Here is a 25,909-nt window from a genome sequence, read left to right on the forward strand (position 1 = left end):
GAGGAAAACCAGCAGCGAGTGCCACACCCTCCCTGTCTGACCCCTCTAAAGGCAAAGCAACTAGCCCGAGGCAGCAGAAGGCCTTGGGCAATGGGGCAGAGGCAGGCGCCCCCACCTCCTATACGACTGCCCCCGTTTGCTCTGCGAGCAGCAGGGCAAGGCCAAGCCCTGGCCATGCTCCGCTGCAGCCAGCGCGCCCCGTGCACCCAACATCAGCCAGACGCTAGTCACGTGACTTCCTCCCCCGCGCTGCTCTCCCCACCCTCCGCACCGCCCACGCCTAAGCCGCCTGCGCAGACTCCTCCCCTCGCTTCACCCCTGCGCTTGACCCTGCGCGGCTGCCGTTGAGAGGCCGTTTGCGACCCCTCTCCGCGTCCGCTGCCCACGTGAGCGAAGGAGTCCGCGAACGGGGGGGGGGTGCGGCAGGATGGAGGAGGCGGCGGAGCCGCCGGGCGCTTGGCTCAGCGGGGACAGCGGCAACGTCTCGCAGAGCCCCAGCAGCGCGTCGGGCATCGGGGAGGAGGGCGACCCCCCAGAGCTGCTGCTCAGCCGCGCCGCCGCCGCCTACTCCGCCTACCTGCTCCCGGCCGGGGTCGATTTCTGCGCGCAGGTGAGAGGGGGCGGGGCGGGTTGTCCCCTGCGCGCTCCCGTACCGGGGCCGCGCTGGGGGTGGGCTGACACCCGCGTGCGGGCCGGGGCCTCCCGGCTCCGAGACCGGCACCTAGGCCGGAACCCGGGCCGGACACCCCCACTCCGGGGTGGCCGTTCGCCCTCTGCTGCCCCTGGCCAAGCCCGCCCGTGTCCCCGGGGGCTGATCGCCCGCGGGCCGAGCCTTCCCACGCGGGGCTGCGCCAGCTGCAGAAGTGTAACGGGGGAGGGGGGTGTCTCCGCTTTTAAAATCTCAAATCCTGAGTTCTGCTTTTTGGTTTTTTTTTCCTTCACTTTTTAAAAAGCCGCGTTGTTTATTTTGTGGGGAAAACCCGGATTTCGGCTGAAGCTGGGCCTGTCCAGGGCGGGTCCCCACTGGAAAACAAGGCTGGGGGGATTGGGGGTGAGTTCGTCGAAACCAAAATGTAGCTAGAAAACCTAAACCCAGCGGTTACTTACTGGTGGGCCCGTTGTGCTGGGCGCTGCACGCCCAACCGCTATTCTAAGAACTACTTTGGAGATTGAGTTCATAAAACTGAGAAATTCATAAAATTGGATTCATCAGACTCACCGTAGGCTGGGTGCAGGAGTTGCCAGTGCAGGGTGTTGCTTTCACTGCCCCTCAGTGCACAGCGGCGAAGGGACGGCCAGTGACTGGAAGGCATCAGAATGTCAAGAGATGTTGACTTGTTTTTCATCAGCTCACTTTCATTATGTGATTATTTGTGTTTTTCCATAGACTGGTTTGTATAACTGGTCATTTGTAACATTAGTGTTTGTTCATTGGAAGTTCTGCTGTTTATAGAAAGTACATGTAAAGATGGGGCCTCCGTCTCAGAGAGTTTAAACTCACAATCTGTGTTAAGAACCAACAAGCACTGGCCTTGAAGGTACATCTGCACATTTCATCTGTTACTGTCAAGAGACCTTTACATTGCTAGTGTCACAACCCGTGTTTCAGATCTCTGTAATACTCCTGAGGGACTTCTGCGCCAAAAAATTCTGAGCACAGTATTTTAATATTCTGCAAATTTTATTTGTCAGTAAATAAATGTGGAGGCTCCAGAATGGCATTGGGGAGCACAGGCCACTGGCTGCACAGAGGTGGGAAATTACCCTGCAGCCCCCATCTTCCTCCCACGCGCCCCCCTCTCTTCCCCAGACATGGACTCTGTGGTAAGGCTGCACCCAGTCCTGACACAGTGCAAGGGCCGGGCCTGTCCCAGAAATACCCTGCCCCTCCTCACCAGGTGTGGGCAAGCAGGCTTAACCCAGCTTGATCCAAGTGTGGAAGGGCTTATTGTGGGGACATCCAGGTTGGGGTGGGAGAGGGTTCTGGATGGGGTGTTCTGGGTGTGGGTGGCTCAGTGGGGGGGGGTCTGAGTACAAGTGAGGGATCTGGGTGCATGGGGGGCTTGTTGGAGAATTCCAGGTGCAGGGACAGTGGGATTCTGCAGGAGCGTCCAGGTGAAGATGGTTGGGGCTCAGTGGGGAGGAGTCTGAATCTGGGGGGGATGGGGCTCAGCGGGGAGGGGGTCCTGAGTGCTATGGGAGTGGGGCTTGATGTGGTGTAGGTCCAGATGCAGCTGGTTGGGGTTCAGTGGAGTGGGAGTCCATGTGTGAGAGGCTTGGTGGGGTGGTTCAGGTGGGGTGAGGAGGTGTGGGGGTCTTGGTGGGGGGTCCTGGGTGAGGTTCAATGGGGTATCTGGGTATGGGGGGGACCCCACTTCAAGGGGATTGGGCAGACAGACAAGCAGGAGGGGGGATGCGGACCTTCCTGCAGCTGGGGAGGTTTCTTGGAGTGGGTCTGACCCGGACCCAGCCGTTCCTTGCAAGGGAAGAGCAAGACCTGTCCTGCCCAACCCAGGGCAGGGTAGGAATCACCAGCATCCCCTCCCCCACATAGTGATTTACTCTCAACCAGCTGCTCCAGGCACCCAAAATGACGCACTCGCGCTGCTGGGGAAATGCACATGACCACTCTTGCGGCTTTACTTTGTTTTCCTGTCAGAATTTCTGGAGGGAAACTAAGAAATCTGTGGGGGACGTGAATTCTGCATGCATGCAGTGGTGCAGAGTTCCCCCAGGAGTACTGTAACGAAGACATTAGAGAGGAAAATGTTATTTCTCTGTTGTCACTCTATTTGATTACACTTAGTCTCACCAATTTTACTGTTTCTCCCAAACTGTTAATCAGTTTCCTCTGTATTGGGCTTTCACATAGTAGCAAGGGAAGGAAGAACATTTAAAATACCAGCAAAAATGTGATTTGAAATTTTTTTATTTTGGGACCTTACATTACTCTTTACTCTGGTTTTTAAAACTGACTAGATTTCAAGGTGATTTTATCAGTAGACTATTCATCCTATAAGAGTTAAATATAATTATACACCTCTACCTCGATATAATGCTGTCCTCAGGAGACAAAAAATCTTACCGTGCTATAGGTGAAATCACGTTATATGGAACTTGCTTTGATGCACCGGAGTGCGAACTCCCTCCTTCCCTTCTCTCCCCCCCCCACTGCTTTACCGCATTATATCCGAATTTGTGTTATATCAGGTTGCATTCTATCGAGGTAGAGGTGTACTGACATATACTACATACTTTATGCATGAATAGATCTAATATACAGAACTTGTGACTAGTTATTTGTGTAAGTGGTAGTTGCTAAGAAATGGCAAAATAGTGGAGTTTCACTCCGATGTATTTTTCATTGTTGTGATCTGCTATAGCAGGATTCTCAAACTTCATTGCACTGCGACCCCCTTCTGACAGCAAAAATTACCACATAACCCCAGGAGAGGGGACCGAAGCCTGAGCCCCACTGCCCCAGGCAGGGGGCCTATAACCTGAGTCCCGCTGCCTAAGTCTGAAGCTTTGGGCCCCAGCAAGTCTAAGCCACTTTGGGGTCCTGACCCAGAGTTTGAGAACTGCTGTGCTATAGTATATTTTTCATTACCTGAATGTATTTTTTACAGATAGAAAGTTTAGACAAGAGTCTAGAAGATTTGCTGACCAGGGTTGATGAATTTGTAGGGATGTTAGACATGGTATGTATTGATCTCTATAACTTCCATATGGGTACTGCCAATTTGGGGGTGGGGAAGGCCACGCTGAAAAAGTTGGGTGGTTTGGTGGTGGTGTTTGTTTTCCTTCATGGGAATAACCAGCATATGATTAACATTAAGGGTCACTTTTTTTTTTTTTTTTAAGTAGAGGTCTAGGTGTGTAAACAGTTACCATGCATGCTTACCCAAAAATTATCCAGTTGGCCTACAGTGATGAGATGTATACACAAATGTAGGTGTGTAACTGCTAATGTATATTTGAGCATGTATCTGAAGTCTCCTTTATCATTGTACTGGCTAATACATTTTCATATATATTTGAAGGGACACTTCTAAGTCATATTTGGCCCATAAGTTTAATAAGAATAAGTTTTTCAAACCCTAAAACTAATGGAAGTGTTTCTTTGAATTCTAGTGGGTAGACCAGGGGTGGGCAAATTTTTGGTCCAAGGGCCTTATCTGGATGGGGAAGTTGCAGGCAGGGCCATGAATGTAGGGCAGGGGGTTGGGGTGTGGGAGGGGGTGTGGTGTGCAGGAAGGGGCTCAGGGCAAGGGGTTGGGGCACAGGAGGGGTATGAGGTATAAGAGGGGGATCAGGGCAGAGGGTTGGGATGCAGAGTGTGGGAGGGGGCTTAGGGCAGTGGGTTGGGGTGCAGAGTGTGGGAGGGGGCTTAGGGCAGCGGGTTGGGGTTCAGGAGGGGTGTGGCAGGAGGCTGGGGGCTCAGGACAGGAGGGGTTTGGGGTGTGGGCTCCGGCCCAGCACCACTTACCTGGAGCAGCTCCTGGGTGGCAGCGGCGCACAGTGGGGCTAAGACAGGCTCCCTGCCTGCTCTGGCCCTGCTCCGCTCCCAGAAGCGGACGGCACCACGTCCCTGTGGCCCCTGGGGGAGGGGGGGCAGGGGGCTCCACGCGCTGCCCTCACCTGCGGGTACCTCCCCCGAAGTTCCCATTGGCCGCGGTTTCCCATTCCCAGCCAATGGGAGCTGCAGGTGGCGGTGCCTGCAGCGGAGGTCAGTGCATGGAGCCCTCTGCCCTCCTCCTCCCCTCACCCCCCGAATGGCCACAGGGATGTGGTGCTGGCTGCTTCCGGAAGTGGTGCAGGGCCCACGCCTCCAAGGGGTGGCAATCCCGCGGGCCGGATCCAGCCCGCGGCCCGTAGTTTGCCCACCCCTGGGGTAGACATTTATAAAAACCAACATGCCCCATGCAGTCTTTGCAACCTAAATGTTACAGTATTAGGCTAGTGCATGAAAACCAAAACATGAAATTCACTGCTATTTGCCCATTGACAAAAATGAGATTTAAAAGCCTGTTTTCATTGAGAAAGAAGCAAATAGGAAAGAGCATAAATATTGAAAAGTAAATTAGATTTTATTCTTAATTTTTTCAGTTCTAATAATATAAGATTGCCTTGAAAAATGTTAATAAAAATTAACCTGCTGAGCAGGGCCGGCTCCAGGCACCAGCCTGGCAAGCAGGTGTTTGGGGCGGCCACTCCGGAGAGGGGCGGCACGTCCAGGTATTCGGCGGCAATTCAGCGGACGGTCCCTCACTCCCGCTGGGAGCAAAGGACCTCCCGCCGAATTGCCGCCGCAGATCGCGATCGCAGCTTTTTTTTTTTTTTTTACCTGCTTGGGGCGGCCAAAACCCTGGAGCCAGCCCTGCTGCTGAGGCACAAAAAGATAGTAATCCACCTTTAATATACATCTCTACTCCGATATAACGCTGTCCTTGGGAGCCAAAAAATCTTACCGCGTTATAGGTGAAACCGCGTTATATCGAACTTGCTTTGATCCGCCGGAGCACGCAGCCCCACCTCCCCGGAGCACTGCTTTACCGCGTTATATCCGAATTCATGTTATATCGGGTCGCCTTATATCTGGGTAGAGGTGTAATAATTGCAAAAAAAAATATTTTGTTTGCCTGTCCAGGAAAAAAAGTCTTTTGGGGCAAGTAGAATTTTAACAGGCTGATGATCTAAGACTGTTTTTGGTAATAAATAAAGGAAAGCTAGGTTATCACTTACTAACCTGATGATGTGACTTTAATTAACAGTACCATATTGTTTTATGTTCCTGTTTGACTTCAGTCACTCTTGAATCTCCAGACTTCATCTTGTTCATAATTTCAATTATCATAATAAATCATTAAGAGTCAGCCCTACTGAGTCAAACCATGGTCCATCTTGCCCAGTATCCTATTGCTGATGGTGTCCCATACCAGAACTTTAGGGGGAGTGTACAGAACAGAACAATTATGGAGTGATTCCCTCCTGTCTTCCCCTCTTTGCTTCTGGAAGTCAGAAGTTTAGGGTTTCCCCCAAACCATCTTCACTAATAGCCATTACTGAATTTGTAGTGATTTCTAACAGATGCAGAGTTTATTACAGACTATAAGATTGTATTGTGTGTTTACAGTATTGAAACAGACTTGCAGTACTTTTTTGCAACCTGATTGTAGTTATTAATTTTATTAATAAAATAGCAAGATGCAAAATTTTAAATATGTAACAATAAAAAAAAAATCACAGAATTCCAAACTAGATATTGGCAGGTATCCATATATAAATAATGCGGATTATACTTAGGTGAAGTGATAGTGTATGCCAAAAACATATAAGAGATTGTTTGTTTGTTTTTCAAATTCTGGGGCATACCACCCATCCTTTCCCTGCTCCTCTCCCTCCCGCATTAGCAGGTGCGCATGAGGCCCTGACCAGTTAAGAATTTTTTTCTTGTTTCTTCAGGGTAGCCAGGATTCCATGGGGTGCCCAACTCCACCCTATGCGCCCTGGGGCATTGTGGGTATGAGGCTGATCCCAGAGTCCCTATCCCTAGGATCCCTGTTAGCATTAGTCAGCGCACCCAGCGCTGTGCCACAATCCTGCTGCCAGCTGATTCCCACAGAAACCACACAGCCTCGTAAGAACTCGCTCCCTTTCCCCCTCTCTCTGTCTCTCACAATCCTCCCTTCCCACCATGGCTGAGTTAGGAATCAACATTGTGGCAGCGCTGCACAGGTGTTCTGGCCTCACACCCAGCATGCGGACACACATGAAAGGAGGAGGCGGAGCCACTATGCGCGCACACAAGTTGTCACTCCAGGCAGCTGGGATTCACACAGTGTGTGAGCCACCTCCCTGTATTCATCGTTTATGTGAGGATTCCACCCCCCAGTTCCAAACTCGGCACCAGCTTTCCTTGTGCTGAGGGGGGAATGCATGGGACATGAATCTCTCAAGAGGGGGTGCAGCAAAAAAAGTTTGGGAACCTCTGACATAAGACAACTTCAGAATTAAATTCCTCACTCATAAAACGAAATGCCAAAAAAAGAGAACCACATGCAGTGAGTAATAGCAGCTTGTCTGCCATGGACAGAAAGAATATCTAAAGATATCTCTTAACCACCCTCAGTGTTGTACCACAGAAGAGACGACAGATTGCATAGCACCTTCTTCTGATTAAAAGTGCCTTACAAGTAATGTAGCCTCATATGCCCAATGTGAGGTAGGTATTTTCCACATTTTGATATTGCTTTTGTAATATCACAGACAGAGCAAAACCACACATATGCAAAATATGTTTCCTGTCTATATACTTCTCCAAGAAAAGTTAACTGCAATAAGATGTTGCTCCAGTATATACATTAAAAAAAATCTTGATGCAGCTTGGCATATTCAGTTGTTTGGGAAAGATGTTGTTTGGTTGTTGAACTTAAGGGAAAGAGAAAGGAGCAAGTCAGAGAAAAGACAGAAAGAAGACAAAAAACTTCCTACCAGAAATAGCACCTCTTATTAGTAAAATAGGTTTCCCTTTATTTATCTGAATGGCAGGAGTCATACTACAGTCATGGGCACCTTAGGAAAAACTTAAAATGGGTGGAAATCTCTTGAAACTATGATAAAAATTGCACTTGAACTTCATGCCCTTGAGATGCAGTGGCTCTTTGTGATCTCGAGTTGGTGTCATAACTTTTCAGTGTCTCCGTTTTCCCATCTGTCAAATGGGGATAATATTAACCTTTGTGAAGTGTTTTGTGATCTTTGAATGAAAAGAGTTGAAAGTGCAAAGATTTATTATTTTATTATTAGTTATTACATTTTGGCTTCTATTTTTCATTATTGGCAGTCCTCTGTGCCATTTGGAAATAATTAAGAAGTGAGCCCAGCGTATGCTTGCATATGTTAACAGACACAGTACCAGCACTGGCTTGTTTACAGCCTTCAAGATCCAGTGGCTTTAACTAGATGTCACTAACTTTAGTATTAGAATATACCAAAGTTATTGTACAGATTTAGTCATTATAGTGTTCACTCAACTTTATGTAATTTGTTTGATTGTTTTTAGATTCGAAGCGAGTCTTCTCAAGTAGTCAATGAAAGTGTACCTCAGATTCACACAAAAGCTACAGAAATGAGACAGATATATAGAAAGATTGACAAACTAGAGGTATGTATTTTGATGTCCATTATTTACATTCCTTTTCTCTTGGGGACAGTACCACTGCGTATTTTAATGATTTTTCCCTAGAGTTGCAGACCCCTTTCAGATGCTTCAAAAATTTTCCCATGCTGAATGGAGCAAATATTTTATTTCTTCGTCTTTCCAGTTTCTCAAGGTGCCTTTTTGTTTCAAAGTGTGAACTAGTGTTTTCACACAAAAGATGTGATCTAGTATGTGTAATGATGTGGGACCCCAATATTATTACATTATTAATTGGCTGCATGTGCCAGTCACAAATGTTTAACTGTTGCTGTTGGCTGGATGCCAGAACTCTACAGGAAGTACATACACAACTTCTTGAGACCAACAAAAATGGTACCAATTGTCTTATTTTCTTAGCAAAGTAATGACAAGTACAGTGCCAATAGCAAGTGGAAATATAGAGGAGCTAAAGTAGGGTTACCATATTCAAATATTTAAAAAAGAGGACACTCCACAGGGCCCCGGTCCCACCCCCGGCCCTGCCCCAACTCCGCCCCTGGCCCTGCCCCAACCCTGCCCCTTCTCCAACCCCTTCCCCAAAGTCCCTGCCCCAACTCCCTCCTCTGAGCACCCCACATTCCCCCTCCTCCCTCCTGCTCTGATCTTGGTTGGGGGTTGCTAAGTGCTTCCCTGATCCCCACTCGCCCTGCAGTCCCTGCACTCCCCCGCCCCTGCAGCCTCTGTGACCCCTGCACCCTCCCGCCTGCCCTGCACCCCTCTGCCCCTGCAGCCTCTATGCCCCTGCCTGCCCTGCTCCTCCTCGCCCTGCAGCCTCTGCACCCCCCGCCTGCCCTGCCCCTGCAGCCTCTATGCCTCTGCCTGCCCTGCTCCTCCTTGCCCTGCAGCCGCACCCCCCTATCCCTGCAGCCGCTGTGCCCCCTGCTCCCCACTCACCCTGCAGCCCCTGCACCCCCCCGCCCCTGCAGCCTCTGTGCCCCCTGCTCCCCACTCACCCTGCAGCCCCTGCACCCCCCACCCCTGCAGCCTCTGCACCCCCTGCCTGCCCTGATCCTCCTCGCCCTGCAGCCTCTGCTCCCCCACTCACCCGGCAGAGGGAGAGCTGCGGGCTCCACGTGGACTCAAACACTGTTCTGTGCTGCTCTGCGGGGGAGGAGAGAGGGAGAGGGACTCTGGCTGCTAGAGGCCCCAGTGGCTGCGAGCGGCTTTCAGTCAGGCCCCGCCATCCAATCAGCCGAGCCGCCCTCTGCCTGAGGGGAAGGGGGAAATCCCGGACATTTCTACTTGATTAGAAATCCCCCCCCAGATAGCCATTTAACGCTGAAAAAGCCGGACATGTCCGGGGAAACCCGGACGGATGGTAACCCTAGCTAAAGTGTTTCCACTTACCTCATGGAAGTTTTTTTTAATGTAGCTCTTCTGTACTTCCCCAAATACTTGTGTGCTTTTTATCTTATTAAGGATTTTTGGTTAGTTGGTTTGCTACTGCAGTGAATTACCAAATTGATATTTTGCCCCTAAGTTTGGCATCTTCACTAGCCTTATCACTGAAAATCATGTGGACTGCCAACTTTAGAACTACAATTATCTCTGCTTTTTTCCAATTTGCCTTTTCCACACACATCACCCCATCTACAAAATGCCTTTCTCTTATATTAGAAGGTTAGTAGCAGCAGTCTTTGAGAGCAGCCTTACGTAGAAAGACATTCTACATAACGCTTGGTGCAGGGTAGATAATAAAAACATTTTTAATGGAAGTTCTCATAACTTACATTCAAACAAATTTTGAATTTATGTGTATGTGTCTCAATGCATTCAACAAGTCAGTATTAAAATAAATGGAACACAAACAGTTCACTGCTATAAATCAGTGCAGCATCCATCTGTATGGTTCATCACATTAGTATTCCAGTACAGTGCATCTGAGAATTGTACATGTATTCTGTACAGTATTATAACTTATTTTACTTAACGTTTTATCTCCGAGAATGAGAAATTTTGCAAATTAAACTATAAAAGGTAACTAACATCCAGATCTTAATACAGGTTTAATGTGGGGAACTAATAGATTTTTTTGGAATTTTCTGAAAGCACCAGGTTTCTTGAACAATATCTTCATTTATGTTGGCTCTCACTACTTGGAACAAGACAGCTAGCTTTCCTGGTGTCTCAAATCAATAGTACAACTTACACTTTTTGATAGTGTCTTTCATACAGAGTGTCTCCCAAAACAATCCAGAGTTAAACAATAGAATGAGAGGAAAATTGGGATCCAGGATAACTTTTGCAAAAGCACCTACATGACCTAGGCTCCTAAATCCTATTCTCAAAAGTGATTTAGGCACGTAGGCACCTAAATCTCAGTGGAAGTCAGTGGTACGAAAGCACTTAAATGACTTTGGTGCTTTTGAAAATGTTACCCCACCTAGGCAATGAAGAAAAATATTAACAGCTAAGATCTGAAATGATTTTGAAATAGAGATCCAGGAAGAGTTTCAGATACTAGGAGTTGTGGATTAGAAAGCTCTTATACCTCATTGTGGAGGGACAGGAGATCAGTGCAGAGGAAGGGGGAAAAGGAGGCTAGGATTGTGAAGAAAACTGAAAGTCAGTGGATTTGTTTTAAAACCTGAAAAGATGATTCTAAACTGAAATGAATGGGGAGTTATTGGGGTACATACACATTTGTTTCAGAATATCTTTGACTTTAATCAATGTTACTGTATTGATATAAAATTCAAGATGGCAATAGCATGAAGGAACAGAATGCTCTGTTCAGTTCACGTGGTGCCCTGGAAGTGCACACAATTATTAATTTCCTAGTGTGTATTCAACAATTAGGCAACAAGTGAATCTGTATGTCCATATCTGTGAAATTGACAGCAAAGACTTTGCCCTATCCCCTGCTTTTAAGCCTGAAAACCTTGCTTTGTAAAACAAGCTCCTGCCCCCTACAAGTAAATGCCATAGCATGGTGACTGAAAGGCAGAATAGACTAGAGTGCTATTAACAGAATTAAAGTGATGGGATATGTGGGGGAAAGTTAACCAGACATGCAGTTTTAATCAGGATGGATAAAAATCACTGATTTTAAAAAATGGACTTTATTTAAACAATTTTGTTTATTTTGTTCATTACGTTATAATAAGTGTATTATTTTAAAAATAAACCTGTTTAAAATGAAATCTGTATTTATTAAAAATATGTAAAGGCTTAAACTTATAATCTTTTAAAACATTTAAATAAAAAATGAATATGCTGAATCCATGAGCCTCTATCAAAAACTTTGAATTAAAGGCTGCTATAAAGAAAGATTCTCTCCCTCCGCCCCCCCCCCCCCCATTCTAATGTTTGAGGCCAATCTTTATAAGTATGGCACAGTAGGTGAGCCTGAGTAACTTAAGAGACTGTCTCAGGACTTGTCTACACTCTCAGCACTGCAGCAGCTCTGCTGTAAGGCTAAGTGAAGACACTACCTTCGCCAACAGGAGAGCTTTTCCCGTCAGCATAGCTACAGCACCTCCCAGGAGAAGCCCTCCCATTGACCTAGCGCTGTCTACGCTGGGGGTTACGTCGGTATCATTACGTCACGCAGGAGTGTGATACCTGAGCAACATAGTTATACCGACATAAGTTTTTAGTGTAGACCAAGCCGGATTTTACAAGAGACTTAGGCCATGTCTACACTACCACTTAGGTCAGCAAAACGTATGTCGCTCAGGGATGTGAAAAAAAAAACATACCTCTGACCGACATAAGTTTTGGCAGCATAAGTGGTAGCGTGCACAACGCTATGTCAGTGGGAGACCTTTTCCCGCCAACATAGCTATCGCCACTCATTGAGGTGGTTTTATTATGTCGACGGGAGAGCAGCTGTGTCTCTGTAAGCTTGCTAGTGTCGGCATGGCCTTAAATGAGAGTAGGAACTTAAGCTCCAGTCTCTTTTACTGAGTTATATTTGAACATTTTCCCAGACTGATCTGAGATAATCTGTTTAATTCACTGACTGCAGTTAATCCCTGTATTTAATAAATCATGTAGTTGTAAATGTGCAACATGTTTTGATACATAAACGTCTCTGATCAAAACATTAAAATTGTTTTGTTTAATAAAAAAGTATTTTGTATGCTGTCTTTTGTGTTTAATTTTAATTTAATTAACTACTGAACATATTGAAAATATTTTGCCTTTGTTTTTTTTTCTCATTTTTTAAACATCAAATGGGCTGGGGACATTCAGCGTTTGTTTTCCGAGAGTTCTCATTCTTGTCCACATCTGAGAGAGCCACAGACGTTCATGGATATGGAAGGCATTTCAGAGCAAGTGCTATGCAAAACAATTGAAGACCTTGTTACAAATTAAAGTACAATAACATTTTGTTTACTGCTGCTCCCCAAGACAAAATCCCACTTTATGTAAACAAGCGTTGTACAGCTTTATTTAATTGAAAGTTGTTATATGTGTTCTCACTGCATTAATCGACCTGCCGAATGTTAATATTCTTCTATATTCTCTTAAAAAAAATGGTCTGTCTTACTCTACTCAACTTCCAAATTACCAGTTTCCAGTCATATAGAAGGTTGCACAAGTGGGTTATTTGTGGCATAGATTCAACAATGGAGATGGCACAAAAATACTATTTTTTTTATGCTCTTTGAGGATCGTTACCTGACAATTATATTTTAGTTTCTACATAATCTGAACCTCTTCAGACGTCTTGTTGGGAAGTGCTCTTACATAATGATGAATAAATATAGCTTTGTTTTGTTTTCAACTAGGCCTTCGTAAAAATGGTTGGAAATAATGTGGCTGGACTGGAGGAGCAGGTCACAAAGGCAGAAACAGACCTTGGAACTTTTCCAAATACCTTTAAAAAATTCTTACACACTATCAGTGTACCATCCTTTCTTAATGTAAGTATGTTTCTGTCAAGGTGAGTGTATCTTAAAATGTGCTCACGAGAATGGTAGGCTTTGAATGAGGCTACGGTGAAGTTCTGGAACAGCCTTCCAAGGGGAATAGTGGGGGGCAAAAAAACTAACTCATTTCAAGACTGAGCTTGATAAGTTTATGGAGGGGATGATATGAGAAGAGTGCCTACAATGTCACATGGCCAATCCTTGATTGCTATTGGCAAATATCTCCCAACAGCCAGAGATGAGACACTAGATGGGGTGGGCTCTGAGTTACTACAGAGAATCCTTTCCCAGGTGTCTGGCTGGTAGGTCTCACCCACATGTTCAAGTCTAACTGACCACTACATTTGGGGCGGGAAAGAATTTTCCCCGAGGTCAGACTGGCAAAGGCCCTGAAGGTTTTTCACCTTTCCTCTGCTGTGTGGGATACGGGTCACTTGCAGGTTTGAACTAGAGTAATTGGTGGATTTTATGTATCTTGACATCTTAAATCAAGATTTGAGGACTTCAGTAACTCAGCCAGAGATTATTACAGGAGTTGGGTGAGTGAGGTTCTGTGTCCTGCAATGTGCAGCAAGTCAGACTAGATGATCATGATGGTCCCTTCTGGCCTTAAAGTCTATTAATCTATGAATTTATCTCTGAGCTTAAATCTGAAGTTTTTGCACAAGCTGGGTATGGTGCACAAGGATAATCTTACAACAGAGGAACCAAGAGAATAAATTCTTGTGAGGGCCTGAGTTCATGCTCCAAAGAGAACTTGTGTGAGGCATGAAAAGTGCTACAAAACAAGCACTAAAAGAGCAACGCTTAAATAAAAAGTCACTGAATTCTGACCTGAAGGCGATAGGAGGAACCTGTACAAACTAAAAATGTGCAAGGAATTTTTTCAATGTGCTACTTTATGTGAGAACAGCAGCAGTGTTAAAAAGAGAAAAAGGTCACTGAGCCCCATGTTGTTTTAACAATAAATAAGGATGCCGTGGTCACATGACTTACAGTAAATTGATCACAAGGCACCTTGTTAGATGGCTTTCATACAGGAGAATAAAATTACTTTTCCTTTGTGGTGATGGGCCAATTACATGTTCAAAAATGAGAAGTAGGCTACTTAATCTGTTAGATTAATTTTAGCTTTTGAAGTTCATGACAGTCACTTGAGTTGTGCTGTCAAACTGTAGCATCAGAGTGGTGAAGGAGAATGCATTGCTAGAGAGCTAGCATTATCTCTTAGACAGGGCTGAAGGTAGAGCTCAGAAAACCTGTTCCCAACTCTGACACTAGCTCTGCAGCTGTGGGCAAGTTATTTATCCTCCTTGTGCCTCATTTTCCTTGTTTGTAAGAAGGGGGTGATAAAATACTTTGCAATTTTAAGAGGAAAAATATTTCATTCAATCCAGGGCTTGTTTCTAAGCCACTTAGCAATTTTTCTTTTTGTATTGCAGTAGCACGTAGAACCCCCAGGCATGGACCAGGACCCCACTGTATTCTTGTTCCCATAAAAGTAGCCTTTAACCCTTCTGTTTGTGCTGCTACAGAAGTCATTACATGCAAAAGCTTAATTATACAATATTAAGGTTACAAATTTTTATTCATAACCGTGACAATGCTGTTCTACTTTGTAAAAATGGCACTGGAGTGCTTGATTGTCTCTGTGGCTATCAATTTTTCACAGTTCATTGGTTAAAAAGTGGTTATTTTTGAACTGCCAGCATTGTACCCACACACCGGGATCTGAAAGTCCAATTGTGTTCTAGCTTGAACATTATGCACCAGATGAATTTATTACTAGTGTAATAAATGTTCAGTAGTGGAAACTTAATAATTCTGTTGATGACCAAGCTAAACTAGAATCCAAGTCTCTCTAGAATAACTGTGCAGGCCATGTATGACTAAACTGAATATAAAGCAGTATGAATATTTTCACTAACAATCAACAGAGACCAAATCTTTTAAGTACGGAGATGCCATTTCTACCTAGCCCTTTTCTGAACATAGTTTCATGCATGGGGTTCTCCTACAGGCTATTCACATGCATAAAGTTAGGTAAGTACTTAAGTGTTTGCAGGATAGGGGCCGTAAACAATAATTCACATATTATAGCAAGCATTTGTGAGTGGATGGTATAGTTAGTTATCTTAGGACTTTTGTCCTAGGTTTTTTCACCTAACAACTTTCTGAGAACCATTCCTTTTTGGCTGAACTTCTTTGGCTGCAATTTTTTTCTCTTGCCAGGAGTTTTTGTTTGTTTGTTTACCTTTTAACCAGTCCTTGATGTGAAAGAAGTTTTGGTTGTTCTTAAATTATGTATTCACAGTCTCATTTTAAGACTGTCCCAGAAGTTTTGCTCCTATTGGGACACTGGTCATGCCAAGGAGTAAGAATGTACAGTTCTCCCACCTCCAAAGGTTACTGAGGGGGCAGGCTTTTTTACACTGCTAAAATTTGAAATGCTCACTGAGCAGACTCAAAAATAATTATACTTATTCACTTAGCAGGATACTCCGTGTAAAAGAAGAGTAAAAAGTAGTTTCAGATACTGTGCCTGCTCATGAGTTCTGCCAACTTCTGTGGTCATAATCATGTTTTTAAAATATTTTCTCTCTCATGTTGCTGTATGGAAAAACTGATGCAACCAGCGGAAACTGTCTGCACAAAGTAGAAAGAGATTCTTCTTTAGAATTTTTCAGTTATAATCATCTTATGTGTTACTTTTAACTAACTTTTTACTAGATAAACACAATTTCAGACAGAAGTGATATTTTTCTAAATTTAGCTAAGACTTTCTCATAGAGGAGCAAGCCACATACCAAGCTGCCATTTTCCCCTTTATATGTTGTGAGTTGCCGATAAGCAACTTTCAGTTTACAGTTTTGTTCAGTTTTCTTATAACCCAAGTGTCAGAAGGGATTTTCCTCAGACTTTCCAAATAAAGTTCACTTCATGGCTGAGACCAGTTTATTGAGAAAATGATGAGTATGTGAAAGCAAAGGGTAAAATAATTTAAATCCTAATGATTACAACAGGTATAATAAAGTAAATTGTCAAACTGCCTGTGGTAAATGGCACTTTAGATCAAAATTCTTGCTCGATGCTACAGAACATTTCAATAACAATAGTATGGATAAGCTTAAGGAAATACTGAATTCTCCCTGGTTTTGTTGTTGGATTTATTTCAGTTATTTAAGACGAAATTATGTAGGTTGTCCAGCCCAATTTTTCAAAAGTTTTTGTAAAATTCTGTCTTGCTATTTAAGGTACCAAAACATGCAGAACTAAAATGTTTTTTTCTATGTTTTAAGAACATTTGGAAGTTTGTCTGCGTATACAAAAAGCATCATCGGTCTTACCTTTGACTTCATCTTTGGCAAAAACAATTGCCTTTGACCGATTTAAAAATGGTTTAGAAAGAAGTTAATTATTTGAAAATCCTTCTTATGTACCTGCACCGACTTTTTTGAACTTTAACAATACCAATATTTAATAGTGCTCCTTATTTTTGTGTGAGTATGCAAATTGAAAAGTCATTACACTTATTACATTTTTGCATTTTATGGTCTTTTTTTAAAAAAAAGAAAAAGAAATGAGCAATTTAATCTTTTAACCTTTGGGAAATATAAACCAGGAAGCCATATGAATAGGCTTGGAAGGCTTTGATTTTTATCAGTAAATGTCAGTAAACATTGGTTTCACGATAAACACACAAACTGACAAAAAAGATTTCCATCAATGGTCATGTAAATTTAGGCAAATATGAAAAATACTGCTTGAGAACTTAGTTTGACTTAAGGATACTTACTTTGTATATTTTGACATGTGGTGTTGACAATTTGAGTTTTAATGGTTATAAAGCGTTAACTCTTTGAATAGCAATGTCTGCTGTCATTACATAATTATTGTCTGGTATCCCCCATAACTTCTTGCAACTGTGAAAATTTAAAAGATATAAAAATGAAAACAAATTCTTAAACCCCATAATTTCATACAACTGTGAATTTAAATAGATAAAATATTTTTGAAATTCTTAAAAATAAATATTGTTTTTTTCATCAAACTTATACAAAATAAAAAAATAAAAATCATATTCTGCAAAGCCTACAGATGAGCTGGCTCAGTGGAACTCTAGCTATCATATCATGATTTCTGCCCTAAAGGAAGTAAAAGAAGTCAATGAACAGTGGTATCTCCCCATCATCCTTCATATATAGAACATTCAGGACATCACTTTATTACAGTTCATATTTTTCAAAAATATTTATATGTTACCTTTAAGTTGCGTTGTTGCTCTGGTCTGCTAGTCAGGTTATTTCTGCTTTTCTTTAATTATGTGCTTTCATATTATACTTTAAAATACATTTCACATACTTGATCAAAAAGTTTAAAATACTCAGTGAGAGAGGCAATACGTTTTTGGAATATAAAATAACCAAGTTTCCCATTTCATTTTATTATAGTGACTTCATTAATGTAAGGCAACCTTTTAATTTAGCCAGTTAGATTGGCAAGTGTGTGTTTCTATTTCCAGACACAGAGAATAGAAACAATGTAAAGTGGAAGCAATTTTTATATGAACAATGCAGTTTATATGAAGGAATTCTTGTCAGTTATGAAGAGACAAAAGGCTTGAGGTTAATGTTTTAGGCAAATGTAGCTCATTACATAACTGAACAAAAAGCGGTAAAGCAAGGCAAAAATCAAATAAAATGTTTCTTAATCACAGAAATCATCTTCCTCACGGCAACATCAGACCCTGTATGAGCCTCCAGCCCTTTTCAAGACTGAAGACTACTTTCCGTGTCTCAGTGAGCCACCTTATTCATGATTTTGCTTTTGGGTTGACAAGAATCCAGAAGAGAAGATGGCAAGTGAACAAAAGCAGTGCTCAGCGTTGCTGCATTTCTATGCATCTCAATGGCAGATTGCCATCCTGACTGTGTGCCACCATCTGTCTTCAGACAGTATTATAAGCAGTCTTCAATTATTTGTGTATAATATATGATTACAGAAGTCTTCCTAAAACAAAGCTATAAACTTTCAGGTTAAGAGAGAGAGAAATTGGTAAGGGCACTCCTGCAATTGATTTTTCATCTTTAATTACACTCTAGTAGGAAAATGGATAAATAGGAAATGTCCTTTTTTTTTGTATTGTGAAACTTTAATTTCTGTGCTGCTACCAGTATTAACATCTATACCACAATGTTTCTATTTTTTTAAGTAGCCCTGTGGTAACTGAGATGAGAGAAGGACAAAGCTCTCTACATTAATGTCCCCAAGGAATGGCTCCAACACCTGAGAGCATGTAATAAAAATACATAGGAGTAAGATCTCCACAGTTCTATGAACTGCTAACTCCACCGAACTCTGCAGCGTGAGAACAGGAATGTGATGACTGCTGTAGAATTTCAAGGGTAAAAGTCTAATCTTGGAAGTTCTGTTTGATACATGTATACAGCCTTGACTTTTGTAAATAATGCCAAAATTATATCTGTATGATTACCAAAGCTCTTGTAATTAAAATGATGTAATTAAAGTTGAAGTAGTTTATTTGTATGGATTTTTCTAAGTGATTGTGATTTGTGATCAAATGAGGCTTAAAAATTGCCTAATGTTGTGTACATTTCTATGAATTTTCCACCTATTAAGGCTTTGAGCTATAATCACGTCGGATCTCCAAAGTTAAGCTAATGAGACCTCATTGGTATGTGGGGATTGGAGAAATCTAAGAAAACTTAAGTGCTGCATGTGATATAGTAGGTGATATGCCTCTCTCTAAGCTGATAATGCCCCACTGTCTCATTGGAGGTCCTATCTTTCAGATGAGACAAAGCAGAGGTCCTAATCCACCATATGCTCAGTTAAAGTGCAGTTCTGGTATGGAAGGTGAATTGTATACATAGGATGTGTTACCATATTTGTACCTCATTGACTTTCAGATCAAATTTTCAAATAGGATTTTTTATTCCTAGCAGTTATCCTTGAAACGCACCCCAGGAACTGAAAAGTCAAGGTGTGTTCCTTCTTCCTTATCATAATCTCCAGTAAGAATATTTAAATCAAAAGTCATCCATAGATGCGTTTCTACAACTCCAGTGAGGCTAATGGAGCCTTTCCATTTAGTCTGGTGTGAAGGGAAAGAATAACTGTACCTGTAGCCCTTCCCAAAAGGGAAGGAAGAGACAACAGTGACTAATTCTTGTTGCTAGCCTCACCATGTCTTTGTACTTTGGGGAATGCAAGGACAACTGCTCAGCAGAATCATGGATGCATCACCTGTCTTCTCTGTCCCTTATCTCACCAGGCCAGGGCCAGGGCACAGTCTACCCCTACATATAGGAAAACTCAGCCACCTTTGCTGTGTTGGTTTAACTAAGTTAAATATGGTTTGGCATCCCCCCTTCCTGTATATTGAATCTGGTCATGTTTTTGTGTTCCTTTTCTAACTACCCACTTACAGATATCTCCAGTTTACACTATTTTGTCTCTTTCAATACTGAATGCCTCTTACAAGGATAGTCATTGCATGCTTTGATTTCAACCAGGTCATCAGCTCCCCTAATCCATGACTCTCCAATGCCCCAGCATCCCTTGAAGTCCTCAACTCTGATAAGGGTAGGAGGGAGTGTTGGAGGAGCAGGTGCACCTCAGGTAGCTGGGCGATTACTGTTCTTTGTTTATGCAGCTAGGAGTAGGTGAAAGGCAACTCTGCCTGCTACACACACACACACACCACTGTAGTAGCTCTGTTTGGCTCTCCTTCCCTGGAATGTGGGAAAATGGGGACAGCCAGCAAGAGGGTATTTCTCTGCAGACGGTACATTTTTCTGTTCCCCAGATACCTTCCCCAGCATAGACGCAGGACTGTCTAGTACTGCTGCAGCAGGAGCTGAGCTAGGAGTCCCTTACTTCTAGCTCACCTCCTGCTGTTAGTTTTGGAGGGGACAGGGAGAGATGGGGAGCTGATACTGAAGCTCTGGAAAGCATGCAATTGACACCTCAGCTCAATCTACCTTTGTGGATCTAGCCATAGATCCTAATTAGGCACCTACCTATCTTTGAAGATTGGGTCTAAGTTCAGTGGAGCAAGGAATTGAACCCTGGTCTCCCACATCCCCATCTGAGTATCCTGACACCTGGATTATCAGGCCTTTTGTCTGTAAAATATGACCATGACTGCAAAGGTCTATAAACAATACTGTCTATCTGGGATTGGTGGTCTAAACCTGGGCCTGCATCCACAAATATACTTAGGCACCTTGCTGTCTCCTTAGGTGCTTACATCCAACATCTAGTATCGGGGTAGCCGTGTTAGTCTGTATCTACAAAAACAACAAAGAGTCTGGTGGCACCTTAAAGACTAACAGATTTATTTGGGCATAAGCTTTCGTGAGTAAAAACCTCACTTCTTCGGATGCAACATCTAGGTATCACTGATGTTACTGAAATATCGGGTCCACCTAGCTGAGAGCAAATAACAGCCAGACAGCGATAAGGAAGGGTTGCTTTATTTTGCAGAAAAAAGGAGAGCCTTGCACCTTGGTACAAGAACTCTGTCATACAAATTTCACAGAACTTTTATACACACTCAGACAAAGACTCCTGCCGTGTTAACACTTGAGTGGTGGTTGCCAATTTGGAGCCGGTCTCCTCTGCCTCAAGGCAGGGGAGACAAGATAGTTCAGACTAGCTGTGTACGTGAGGTGCCTGCTACTCCTAATGGCCGTTGGTAGCCATAATGGCCTCTAGATTGTTAAGGAAGGGGGGTCACTGCTGACTATCACACTAATGTTCTCAAAATCACCACTCAGCTGCCACCTAAGGCTGTAAGTTGCTAGATCCCTATAGGCACCTATATGTCTGTTGGTGGGCATGTGCAAAGCCACTTACATCCTCACATTGCCCCACAGCAAGCTCATTGCGTGGAGCCCTTGCTCACACCCCAGTCCCAACAGTGTTCTCTAGGGCAGTGGTTCTCAAACTTACTTGATCGTGCTCCCTTCTTTATGTCTGTAGCAGTTTGTGCTCCCCGTCCTGCCACACACATACATATACCCATAAAAAACCCAACATGCAACTCTTGCTAAATATTAAAAACAGTAAAGTAGTGCTTCACACAGCACCTACGATCCATTGTAATAAAAGCAAAACTATGATTGTGGCTGGAGGAATCAGCTTTGCTAGTTATTAATTATTGTGAGTAAAATGTGTGCAGGAAGGTGGTTTTTCCTAAAGCTTCTCACCCTAGAATATATTCTCTGCTCCTCCCTCCCCACCCCAGCCCCCAGTTTGAGAACCTCTAGGGCATTCCCCCATCTATCTTGCCTGATCCTGTAGGTGTTCTGAGAGCATGATTGGCAGATGTATCCACCCCCAGAATACTCAATAGCTCTGTAGTTAGGGCACTCAGCTGGGAAGTGGACCCAATTTCAAATCCCTGCTCTGCCTAATTTGGAGCAGGGACTCAAAACACAGATCTCCCACTTCCCAGGAGTGTCCTAACCACCAGGCTATGGGGTATTCTGGGGTGGGTCTCTCAATCTCTCCTGTTGAAGCTGTTCCATTTTATATAAATAATGAACTGATCATTGCACAAGAGTGTCTATGATGCTGTGGTTATGATGCTCATGTGGGCAGCCCAAGTTTGCTTGAGTGATCGCATATGTCAGTTACACTAAGTGCATGCCTTGTGCACCAGTGCTGGAGAGTTTTCCCTAGCAGTACTTGTAGGGGTGACCATGCCTGCGCCCTGGCATCTCGTGCCTCAAACCAAGGGAAGAAAGGGCAGAGCCAACCCACACATCCGTCAGTTCCTTCTTTCCATCAGTGGTCAGCCCATACTGTGCTTCATCTTATTCTTCCTATGAACTTGTCCTTATAGCAAGTTGTTAGCCTAGTTTGTAGTTAGTGGTACTTGTTTTGGTCCCTTGGAAGTCCTTGTCTTTCTTTTATTTTTATTGCCAATAGCAGATTCTGGGCTGTGCCCAGTATCCGGAGAGCTTTTGCCAAAGTCTCCTGGCTTCAAGCCCTGTTCTGGATGTCACAGGCCAATGCCAATAAATTAGCCTCCCTCTCCCAGTGACCAATGTGTGGGACAGGTGTCTGATTTGCTGGGACTTAGACACAGAAGCAAAGAGAAAGCCTCTCAAGCTACATCTAAAAGGAGGTTGCTCTTTGCCCAGCCTTGACATGGGCTCAGTTGGATTGAGATCATTTGTCAACCACTCTTTCCACGTGGTCTCACTGGCTTTATTGGCAGACAGAGCAAGAGTCCCCTCAATGGCGCAGTCTTGAAGAAGCATAAGCACTCAAAACACACTTGGACTCCAAAACCTAAGAACAGAAAGGTTTCAACTTCCTCAAAGTCCTTGCTATAGGACTCCTGTGCTGAGAGATTAGCCATTCTGGTATTTGAAGGTAGAGTGCACCCTTTGGCTTGCTGCTCCCCGATACTGCCATTTAGTGACTCTCCTGGAAAACAACCCTTGAACTCTGCTACCCAGGCAAGGAATGGTGTGACCAGTTATTTCATTGGGGGACAACAGTGGAGCCATCACCCCTGCTCATGGCAGGGCAAAGGCCCATTGCAGTACCAACCAATCCAGGGGCTTATACCGCTGCAAAAAAAATCTGCTGAGCCACTTGATAATACATTCACCACGCATCCAGACCAGCAGCTCTCTGACAAGGCTATTGTACATGGCGCACACGTTGGTACCCATGTTGGGTTCTGTTAAGGCGCTGGTGACCTCAGGACTGGTACTTCTTTCCTTGATCGCCTCAGTGTGAGCACCAGACTACCAATAACTGCACCACCTCAGTGCGCGATAGCAAGGAAGCTCCCACTGTTGTCATCGATTCCGCAGTCCCGTCATAGAGCACCATCCTGATCTCAGATGATGCCATCTTATACTACACAACCCTGGCCAGGTTCATAAAAAGGCCTAGAAAGCATCATCCCACTTATCAGAGCCCTGACTCCACACAGAGATGTGAATCTAGTATAATCAGCCTTTATAGACCTCCCTCTAGCATTATTACAAAAGTCACTTCTATCAAGAGGTATAATAAAGAGCAGCTGGCTAGCAGCTCAACAAGGAGATTGGGGGAGTTACATGCCCTGGTAAAGGAGCTGCTGCACACAGGATTTCATGTGGACAAGGCACCTAAATATCTTTGAAAATTGGGTCTAAGTCCAGTGGAGCAGGGAATTGAACCCTTATCTCCCACATCCACATCTGAGTATCCTGACACCTGGATTATCCTTCCTCAGGCCTCTGTCTGTAAAATATGAACATGACTGCAGAGGTATATAAACAATATAGTCTAGCTGGGATTGGTGGTCATTGGTGGGATTTAAGCCACAGCCAGTTTCCCACCAAAATAGTATTTAATTTCCATCTTAATCAGTCAATATATTTAACTGAGCCTCTTTCCAAAGATGACCAAAAGCTCCATGATGTGGATGTTCACCAAGCTCTGGCTTTTTACCTGGTAGAACAAAGCGCTTTGGGGTTTCTTCATCTCCTATGCAGTATGAATGACAGGGCAGCCTGTCACAGTGCACCAGCTTTCCAAATGGTTCACCAGTTGTATGGACACGTGCTATGAGGCTAAGGGTGTTATGCCTCCCCCAGAGATAGTGTGTGCCCATTAACCCAGAATACAGACAGCACCCACAGCATTTGTGGGAAGTGCCCCTATGATGGCCATCTGCAGAGCAGCGATGTGGGCTTCAGTTGCCACATTTTCTAGCCTTTACACACTTATTACCACATGAAGGGATGATGACAATGTGGGCAAACAGTCCTGCACTCCTCCTTCTAATGCTACACCTAACCCTACCACCATCAAAAACACTGTGATAGGGTCCTCAGTAGCCAGGGAGTCTAGCTGCTAGATCATTGGTTAGGGTGGCTGTAGGGGGACTTGACCCCCTCCTTCTCCTTGAGGTCCTGGCCCAGGGTCCTGTGTTGCTCAACCTCTAAACAGGGGAGATGGATCTTTCTCCCAGCCGTGAGGGGGTGTTTAGGGCCTAATTTCCTGGCCTGCTTCCTCTGCATGTCCTTTTAGTTTGGGGCATAGCCCACTAGTCCAGTTGCCCCACAGTTGGGGCTTAGCTGTAAATTCCCCTTGGCTGGCAAAGATTTATTTGTCTCCAGTGGCTGCATTGGTAGGCGGTTGCTGGTCTGTGCCTTCAGGCAGGCATAGAGAGAGCTCCTGCTTCATCACTAGTCAGCCCTTGACTGAGCCAGACTCCCTTCTTTTCTCCCCCCTCGAGGCCTGGCACTGGCTGCAAGTATAATGGGGTGGGGCTAGCTGAACCCACAGGTGTTCTTTAACCCCTGCTGTGGCCATCTGCAGTCTCTCTGCTCCTTCAGAAGCAGCTTGGCATCATCTAAGGTTAATGGACCTATGCAAGTAGGCAAAGACAGAAATGGTTACTCGCTGCTCGTAACTGTTTTTCAAGATGTTTTGCATATGTCCATTACACACCCCACTCTCCTACCCCAACACAGTGGAATGCGTCCTATAAGATTCCCGTATAAAAGAACTGAAGGAGGGGGGTGGGGGTGGCGCTACTCATTTTACCCTCAGCTTAGCGTATGAGGGGCACCAGGGCACAGGTGTTGCTACTCCTCTGGATACAGCTAGGGAAAAATGCAGGCATTAGGGGACCAGGTGCTCACACACCTAAGGGCATGGACATACCCAACATATTTCAAAGAACAACAATTACAAAAACAATTGTTTATTTATACAGCATGGCCCAGCTCCAGCAGAAGTGATTGTGACATACCCAATAGCCTGGTGGACAGTCAGGGTGCTATCATAGGAGGTGAAGATCTGGGTACAAGTCCCTGGTCCAAGAGCAGCTATTTAAAAACAGGTCTCCCTCATCCCTGGTAAGTGCCTTAGCTGCTGGGCCCTTGGCTGTAATGGGATGGGGTTGTAAAGGGTGTGTGTCTAGCTCTGATTTTTCTCGGGAACAGGTGGCTAGCCTGGCTTCAGCACCCAACTCCATGAGAGGGGTCACAGCTGAGCATCCTGAGCCTAGATGCATGCTTCCCTCTAGCCCATCAGTGATGACTCCTGGTCACAGGCCACCTGAGGCACATTGCACATATGCTAAGAAGGAGGTATGTTCTTAAGTACCTTGGGGGATCTGGCCCTAACTGCAGCCCCTTTCCTCTGCATTTCACTACTGGCTAGCTTAAGACAGGTTACCACCTCCTCTGCTAGCTTCTGTGGCTCCTTCCCAGGCAGCTAAATCTCCCCATGCATTGTTTGGGGAGCATGGCCCCCTAGCTCAGGATTCTCCTACCCATCAGCTCACCTAGGGGGCCTTTGTGGAGCTAGGAGAGTGCAGGTTATAAGCGCAGTTTCAGGTACACTAAGAACTTTCAGACACCTGCTATATGTGGTTCCAACTCAGATGCTGAAGGAAAAGAATCATAGAATTTCTAAATATGACATCTATACACAGTTGCCATTTTACCTACCAGGAAAGCAGAAGGGAGGCAACGGCAATAGACACTGATGAGGCATCATAGACCAAACTCTTCTGTGCAGCCCACCCAACTTTCAAAAAATTATTATTTTTTAAATACCTTCTGTGACAATCAAGGCCCAGACAGCCCAAAAGGCGAACAGGGGGTTGAACCTCAAAGAATAAGCAATTGAATTAACTGATTGTTCATAAGAAGGGCCGTACCAGGTCAGACCAAAAGTCCATCTAGCCCAGTATCCTGTCTACCGACAGTGGCCAATGCCAGGTGCCCCAGAGGGAGTGGAGCAACAGGCAATGATCAAGTGATCTCTCTCCTGGCATCCATCT

The 25,909-nt window shown here is 44.4% G+C and overlaps 1 protein-coding gene across 2 annotated transcripts; it reads left to right on the plus strand.

Moving 5' to 3' along the window:
• The first annotated feature begins 302 nt into the window (after positions 1–302).
• Positions 303–18,613, plus strand: BLOC1S4 (biogenesis of lysosomal organelles complex 1 subunit 4). Of its 2 annotated transcripts, XM_034762454.1 has the most exons (5): positions 304–610; positions 3,630–3,701; positions 8,066–8,167; positions 12,940–13,074; positions 17,798–18,613. In XM_034762454.1, exons 1-5 carry the CDS (start codon positions 428–430, stop codon positions 17,897–17,899), a joined length of 594 nt encoding a protein of 197 aa, XP_034618345.1. In that variant the 5' UTR covers positions 304–427; the 3' UTR covers positions 17,900–18,613. The 2 variants fall into 2 exon arrangements, with proteins under 2 accessions (XP_034618346.1, XP_034618345.1); XM_034762455.1 differs by lacking the exon at positions 3,630–3,701 and having other exon boundaries at positions 303–610.
• Positions 18,614–25,909: the final 7,296 nt, after the last annotated feature.

This window comes from Trachemys scripta, chromosome 2, assembly GCF_013100865.1.
Source record: "Trachemys scripta elegans isolate TJP31775 chromosome 2, CAS_Tse_1.0, whole genome shotgun sequence".
Lineage (NCBI taxonomy): Eukaryota > Metazoa > Chordata > Testudines > Emydidae > Trachemys > Trachemys scripta.

Excerpts from the sequence above, each read along its gene's own strand:
- BLOC1S4 (XM_034762454.1), top strand. The coding sequence starts at position 428 with ATGGAGGAGGCGGCGGAGCCGCCGGGCGCTTGGCTCAGCGGGGACAGC. Across the intron at positions 8,168-12,939 it reads GAAAGATTGACAAACTAGAG|GCCTTCGTAAAAATGGTTGG; the intron begins GTATGTATTTTG and ends GTTTTCAACTAG. Across the intron at positions 13,075-17,797 it reads GTGTACCATCCTTTCTTAAT|AAATCATCTTCCTCACGGCA; the intron begins GTAAGTATGTTT and ends TCTTAATCACAG.